Consider the following 8,105-nt stretch of genomic DNA (forward strand, 5'->3'; position numbering starts at 1 on the left):
TTTATTTTGATTTTATTTTTTAAGTTGTCATGGACATTAAGTTAAAAAGACATTTTGGACTAAAAAAGAAGAGCCAACATGATCTCATAAATGAAAAGCCTTTGTTAAATAAAATCAGTACTACCGTTGAAAAAACTATAACACCAAAAGTTGTAATTGAAACTGTTCCAGCTAGTTCATCTTCTAGGGTAAGAAAGGGGTGTGATATAAGAGGTAAGATATTTCTTTAGCTTACTAATTTAATAATAAAAAGATTAAATACTAGAAATACAAATTAATTTTTTTTATCTGTTCTAAAAATTTTATCAACTTTGATAAACAAACTTAACCAACTTTTTATGTGTTTTTTACTGAGTAGATAAGTTTTTAACTACTTCTTTAAAAATAGTTAAAAAGAAACAGTATAAAAACTTAATGCCTGTTTTGTACTTAGAAATCAGAAAAGTTAATTGTCAGATATAGTTTTTTTTTAATTTTTTAATAAATTTGTTTAGGTACTCTTTAGACAATGGTAAAATTCAGATATTCAGTACACTTTATATTAATAGTTAACTAAATATTTTTAATGATAAATGTTTTAAGTTGATATTGGTCCTTGAAAGTGTTCTATTTATCTTACTTCCATTTTTCAAAGTGTGTTTAAACCATTACCCGAAAGTATTTTATAATAAATTTTTGTTATGAATAATAGATCTATTACAAGCAAAACCCAAGCAAACACCTAAGAAACGGAGATGTGATGATTTATCTCCAAAAACTCCTAGAAAAAGGAGAAATTTGTTTAGGGATGCTGATCAAACGCAATCAAAAGATGATAACTTAAATACTGCTGAAAAAAAAGTTCATCAAAACGCTGTTGGAACTAAAATAACTTCCAATAAAGTTTCCATAAATGAAGAAAAACTTCAACCAAGCTTAGAAAATAATAAAAAACCCTTAAATAAAAATTTGACAAAGGATGATTCCTTAAAACAAGTTGAGGTGAGTTCCACTCCAGAAAAAATAATTCAAGGCAATGCTTCAGTTTTAAGAACTCCTTCAAATCGTAAACTAGACGTTAGCGAATGTTTAATGAAGATTAAAAAAAGAAAGAAGCTTCAAGCTATGCCAAAGATGCCAACTCAATCAGAAGTTGGTTTAAATAGAAGTATTTTTACTGTCTCTTGTTTACTAGTTTTATTTTCATGGTTTTATTTATCATGTATTTACACATTATCTTAGAGTTTTTATACTTTCTGATAATTTATAATTTTATATCTTTTTTTAATATTAAAAATGTGTAATTTTTTAATACTTGAATAGATGCTTCAAAAAGTCAATGAGCAAAACACGGAGGAAACAACAATCCATACAAATAAGGAACTTCAAGATTTCATGATGTCTGCTGACAATGCGGATTCTACTTCAGACCAGAATCAATTGGTTTTACCCAGAGCTTACAATGTTTGTTGCATATATTCATCAAACGTTTATGTATAATGTGTTATTGAATATGTTATTAAAAAACTTAGTTTTACAAAATGGATTAGTGTTGATAGAAAAATTGAATATAATTTTGTCGTGCTTAAATGTAGTTTTTAGTTGATATCTAATATCAGAGAAGTAATGTAGATTTTGATTTTTTTAAAAACTACATGTAGTAAAATTACCTATTTTAACATGTTAGTTTCTGGATATTATAAATTTTATTTTTCCCAGACATTGTTGGAGATATTCGAAAAATTTGACACTGTACTCAGATTTTTGAATAACAGAGGAGAAAAAGCAGTTTGGACAAACGTTAGAGAATCTGTGAAAAATCTGAGTAAAAAGTAATTTAATATTGTTTATATATGTAACTGTATGCAAAAACAGTTAACACTTTAAATTTGTTTATTATTTATAAAGTTTCGGATATTTAGCAAATAATTGATAAATTTCTTGTTTAAAATTGTTTTTATGAAACTTAAAATTAATTTTAAAGCTGAACTAATATAACTTAATTAACTGTCATTATAACATCAGACCTAGCAATATGTTTTAAATAAAAGCTGCGTGTTAAACATATTGTTAAATTAAATTTATTATTAAGTAACACTCGGTAAATTTTAAGCTAAGATCATGGTTAAGTATCAAAATACTGATAAACTTCAGTTTTGTGAGTTATGACATAAAAAAATTAAAATTTTTAAACATAAATGCTTAAAATCAGTGCAATAGCCATTAAGCGATAAAACTAAATACATTGGAACTAAAGAATCAAAAATAAATTTAGAAATTTCACAAAACATCAACTTGGCCAGATGAAATACATTTTACCTTCTGCCTTTGATTTGAAAGTTGAAAAAGTAACAAGCTATAAAAGTCGTAATATTAGAAAAGATTATGACATTATTATCAAACCAATCTTCAATGGCGGAGGTAAAACATTTATGTTTTAACTAATGTTCAAAATAAAAAACTGTTTAATCTAATGATATTTTTCTAAGTGAAAACTTTAATTTTGTACATACGTAGAATAATAAACTGATAAAAACTTTGTAAACTTAGTGATGTCAGAAGGCATAAAAAAGATGGATCTTACGATTTGCAATAAAAGGAAGAAGCAATTCAAGCTGAATTTATTGGCCTTGGTTAAATGTGAACACCAAGTTAGTATTTTTTTATGTGATTATTGTGTTTTATAATAATATTAAAGGTTTGTTGATGATTTCTGCTTTAATATTTTGTTCAAGTTTTATAATTATATTACATTATTTACGACCTCATTATTTTCTATAAAAAAAGCCTATCATTCCTTCATTTTAATATTGGATGAGTACATAAGTAATGATAAGTAATATTCTTTATATATGTGTCAAATGGATTAAATTTGTATTTTATTTTCATAAACATCAAATAAATAGTCTGTAAGATTTTAGAAAAATAATATAGTAAATTAATCAGTATTGTTTCGAAAAATTCAAAATTAATTCAAAAAAAGTTAGAATTAGATGCAAGTTTTGAAGTTTTATGTTTAAAATATCCAGAACTAACAAGTTTAACCTGTGTAGAACGTTTAGAGAAAGTTATCTTAATTTATTTTACATATAATTTCACAGATTGTATAATACTAGTTTGTGCTAGTACTAAAAATTAAAGAAACTTGTATGAAAATTATAAAGCTTTTCAGTATAACACTTTCAGATGATGTTATTAAAAAGAATAATTCATTTACACAAAATTTTCAGAAATTTCTTGTAAGCAAGGGAATCAACGGCTTGAATCATGAGAAACTGGTCAAATGGCACATAAACTTCAATGTGAACGAATCAGCCGTTCAAATACCCAACGTGCCCGTTCCTTCTGCCGACTCGCTCAACAGTCAGTCGAGTTGCGTCAGAAAGATGCTCATCGAAACCAAACATCAGAAAGACAAAGAGGTGATTTTTTAAATATTTTAGGTTTAGATGCAAGCAAAAGTATGGTGTGTATATGTATGTACATAAAGCAGATTTAGATTAAATAAATAAACTTTCACTGAAACCACTTTATGGACTTTAATATACTTTTTTTGTAAAATTAAAAAATAAAAACTGTATAATTGTTTCATATAGCCAATTGATGTAATCCTCAGCTGTTTAAATTCGAAATAACTCAGTTGTACGTTACATTACAGTGGTAAACAAATTGTACAACAATTATTATGACGTTATTGTAGATAAATAACAAAAAAAAATTCTGCCTAATTGAATGCTAGGAAATAAAGTAAATAAATATTTATTTTGATAGGTTGCTGAAGTCCAAAAATTGTTAGTTGAAGCAAAAGAAGAAGAGAAAAGTGTAGAAAAGACGCCAAAGTTTTTGCAGAAAGTTCCGGAATCCCTGCTTAGAAGAGTAAATTTAATTTAAAAATAAACGTTTAAATAGAAATAAAAATGAGATTACTTCCACTCTTACAAACTTTTAACAAACTCACGAAAAAAACTAAAGTAGCTAATAATCTGCAACCTCAAAAGTAACAACTAACTACAGTTTATTGCTACAAAACAGCAAAACTTGGTTTTTATTTTCAAGTATATACTTTTATTTAGGTTCGTGAAAAAGAAAAGAACAGAAATATAAGGAACATGATCAACAACCACGTTGGCTCGAAAAAATTGCAGCAGCTAGAAAAATTACCAGGAATTGCTCTTTCAATAAGCTTGTAAGTTGTTTTTATTTCCGTATTAAATAAAAAAATACTTTCCTTTCTGGACAAGAAAGTTGTTTTTTTTTAATGAGTTTTTAGTTAATTTGGTATAAATTTTCAGGCTAAGTTGTGTTTTTATTAAAAGCAGTGAATTAAATTACTTATTTTTAAAGTTTAAAAGCTCTGAAGTTTTATTTTCAACAGTAGCCTTTTACAGCGAGTATTTAAGTTGTTTTCTAAAATTTTTTGTAATCAAAAGTGATTTTCTTTATAAATAAAGTGTAATACTTTTACAGCAATATTTTCAAAAATAAATAACAAAAAAGACTTAACTTAAATAATAAAACAATTTTATGAGTAACTGCTTAAAGCCAAAAAAATGTTCTAACTTTTTTGTGGTTTACAAACTAAGAAACAATAAACATTTAGATCTACAAAAATACTTACAAAACTTATTGTTTAGTATTTCACTTTTTTGTAATTTTAAATATTTATAAAATACTTGAAAGTTAAGTGAATTTTATGAGCTTTAAATAATAACTCATAACAAATTATTATTGTTACAATATTTTAAGATAAGAAAGTGTTAAATTGTTCAATTTATTATATAACTTTAAAACTAGTGCAGCAAAAATTATGTTTTTAAGCTTGTCCAACTCAAAACTAAACATAATTTATAGAGCTATGCCATGTTTTTTTACTGACCCAAACAGTTTTATTTATTGTTGTTGTTTTAAAATACTAATAAAACAAACTTGCTAATTGAGCAAACAACCAAAACAGGTTCTACAGAAGCAAGAAGAGAAACTGCTTGAAGCACGAGGAAATGTTGCGTCACTTGTCGAGCGCGCACAACTCGACCATGCACGAAACCGAACAGCTGCTCGACCTGCTCGTCGGCAACTGCGACGGCTGGCTGCAGGTGATCGACATCGGCGACACGAGGTACGTCAAGAAAATGAAGTTGGACATGTCGGTTCAGCAGGTGAAGCGGGTCGTCGATGGCAAGATAAAGAGCTTGTCGTGACGTTTTCACGCCTGTTTGTTTTTCACCCGAATGTCTTCCTTGTGTGTTAGCAATACTTTCTGATGAACTTTTTGTAGCGCCGGTGTGAATGAAATTTGACAATTTTTTAAAGTTTTAAGCGAAAATGGTGTATTGCAAAAATTAAGTTTATAAATTTTTAAGTTTAGTAAAAAATGGTGTTCTGCAGCAATTAAGCTTGTTATAAATATTTCATGAAATATAAAATTTTAAGTGTTTTAACTCGAAGTTATAAGCGTATTTTATATTTTAATATAGTTATTGTATTTTAATGCTTTCAATAAAGTTTTTAACGTAAGTAAACTTAGTTGCAAAAAATATTATGCTTCTACAAACTCAGTGACTTAATATGTATAAAAATTTAAGAGCTAATTAAAGTATTTAGTAATAATTAAACAGTTTCCCCACTTAATTAAACCTAATTTTAATGCAGTTATGTTATGTACCAAAATTTATTAAATATTTGATATAGTTCCTTCAAATTAACAAAAGAATAAATTTTCCTGAGTAAGAACTATAATGTTTATAGTTTATAATCAATTAACAATTAATTTTATATTTAGAAAAAAGCTATTAACTTCAGTAAAAGTTATTTTGATTAACTAAAAAAGGCCTTAAAAGTATACGACTATAACTTAAAATTGTAGTTTTGTAGTTGAATATTTTCTTATTTAAGTTAGTAAAACCCTGTGTGATATTAAAAAGTAGTTAAGGTTCAAAGGTTGTTTGTTGCTGACTAAGCTAATTAAAATTTGCAGCTCCTTTTAATTTTAAGTGAGTGTGTGTTTTTTATAAAATAAATTGGATGTATAAAGCGACAATAAAACCGTATCTCGTTACAAACTTGGTGTTTAATTTTATTTTAGTTCTATATTTCGCATATAAGAAAATACTTTTTGGATTTATACGCTTTTTACAATAACAAATAAGTGTCGTGTTAAACAGCTGTTAATAAAATGCAGTAAATTTGAAATAATTTTATTTAAACATATGATAATTAAAAAAAAAAAAATGTATTTATACTTATATTGAAAAATTCAATTTGTAAATCGACTAGCAAAGAATTTTGTTAATCTAAATTGGCAGTTTTTTGATTCAGTAATATCATTAGATATTTGGTATTAAATTAAGATTTTAACTGAAGCAGTTATCCTAGCTATACTTACGGTGACAGTTAAATACTAACACATTTAGAATGTATAAAATAAAAAAGATAATAACTAACTGTTTTATTTTAATCTTAAATTCTTTCATGCACATTAAAAGAGAAAAATTAAAATTACAGACATATAACTATATTTTTTTATCAAAATAGATTTTTGAGTAAATTTTGAAAGTTAGAACAGCTTTTTTCGCTTCAATTAATGGTTTTTCATCTAGAATTTTTTCCTTATAGTTTCTTACCATACTGGAATAAAGTATTGGCTTAATAAACTTTAAAAAAAAAAAAACAGTATAGTCGTCAACTAAATAAGTTGCAAAAAATTGTTGTTTAATGAAAATATGATTTTAGTAGATACGTTTTATTGAAAATTATTAAAAATTTCTTACTTAGAAGCGTACTAATCAAATTTTTCAAAGTGGTATAGAAGATGCAATCATACGCTCGTATACCGACAAACCAAACAGCTAAGTGGGTTTTTTGAGGTTGATAAAGCTTAAAACATATGTATAATCTTTTAAAAAGTTTAAAGGCCAAATACAGCTTTGCAACCAATGTCATATGTTTAAAAAAAGTATTTTACTGTTTATTTAGTTTAACAAACTAACGTTTAGTTACGTGACAGTAAATGATTAGTTATAAAACTAGAGTTTTACAATTTAAAAATCAGATTTCTACAATTGTATTGAAAAAAAAATTGTAATAAAATGTAGTCAAGTATAAGTTAGTTTCATAAAGCATAGTAAGCTTTAAAACATTAAAATTATATTTATTTATTGACAGAAGTAAATAGAAATGTTCAATGTTTGTGCATTAGTAATGATCTAACCTACTGTTTTCTAAAACTTAATGCTGCATTTTTTTAGATTCACTTTTATGTGATAAAAGTCTGTTTAGTTTCTTTAAAATACAACTTATGAACATTATTAAAATTCTAAACCTTAACTTATTACAAAATTATTTTAAAATGCATGTTATATCTAGAAAGAAGTACATTGCTGATTGCAGAACTGTGTTTTCGGCCCCAGTTTACCGACTCCTTGTATAAATACTCTATTTTTAACTTGAACTACATAATGAAACAATAGGTAGTTGTACTACATCATTTTTATTTAGTAAAACTCAAATTTTTAGTTTAAAGTCAGACAATGGTTTAAAAGCTTTTAAGCTTTGATCAGTTGATAATATAAAAAGTTAACATTATAGAACAGACCTTTGACTCCTTTTAACTTTTAGTTTTTGAATTTTTACACGCTAGTTTAACCGTGTTTAAATTATACTAAAAATAGATAAGAAATTACTTTATAGGCCTAAGAAGCTGTACTTAGATATTTCTAATATTGCATAGAATTAACTTAATTTGGTCAATATAATTTATTGAACGATTAAAAAAGCGCTCAAAAAGTTTGGTCTAAGGACCTGGTTTACAAATGAAACTTTCGGTTATCGAGTCGTACACCAAATATTTATAAAATTTCTTAGGAGCTATTATATTAAATTTTTATAATTTAAATATTTAAATCTTTAGTAATAAAACAATCAGTTAAACGAAATGAAAAAAATAAACTAGACGAAAGCTAACTGAATTTTGTGTACAAAAATGTACCTGAAAAACTTGTTTAGTAACATAAGAACTAAAAAAAGATACAACTTTAAATCAACTTATAAAAGGATATACAATACAAAAACTCTATGGTCACATTGGAAAAAAAGACAATCAGAAAGTTATCGTATTTAACAATAAGTAG

The 8,105-nt window shown here is 25.7% G+C and overlaps 1 protein-coding gene across 1 annotated transcript; it reads left to right on the top strand.

Moving 5' to 3' along the window:
• On the top strand, window positions 1-5,641 carry LOC145834145 (DNA replication factor Cdt1-like). Its single transcript, XM_082941506.1, has 10 exons — window positions 1-213; window positions 692-1,131; window positions 1,303-1,443; window positions 1,699-1,811; window positions 2,255-2,400; window positions 2,530-2,630; window positions 3,210-3,401; window positions 3,751-3,855; window positions 4,053-4,165; window positions 4,934-5,641. The coding sequence occupies exons 1-10, from the start codon at window positions 30-32 to the stop codon at window positions 5,175-5,177; spliced, it is 1,779 nt and encodes a 592-aa protein (XP_082797632.1). The 5' UTR covers window positions 1-29; the 3' UTR covers window positions 5,178-5,641.
• The last annotated feature ends 2,464 nt before the right edge of the window (window positions 5,642-8,105 follow it).

The sequence above is a fragment of the Thalia democratica genome, chromosome 1 (assembly GCF_965202585.1).
Source record: "Thalia democratica chromosome 1, ktThaDemo2.hap1.1, whole genome shotgun sequence".
Lineage (NCBI taxonomy): Eukaryota > Metazoa > Chordata > Thaliacea > Salpida > Salpidae > Thalia > Thalia democratica.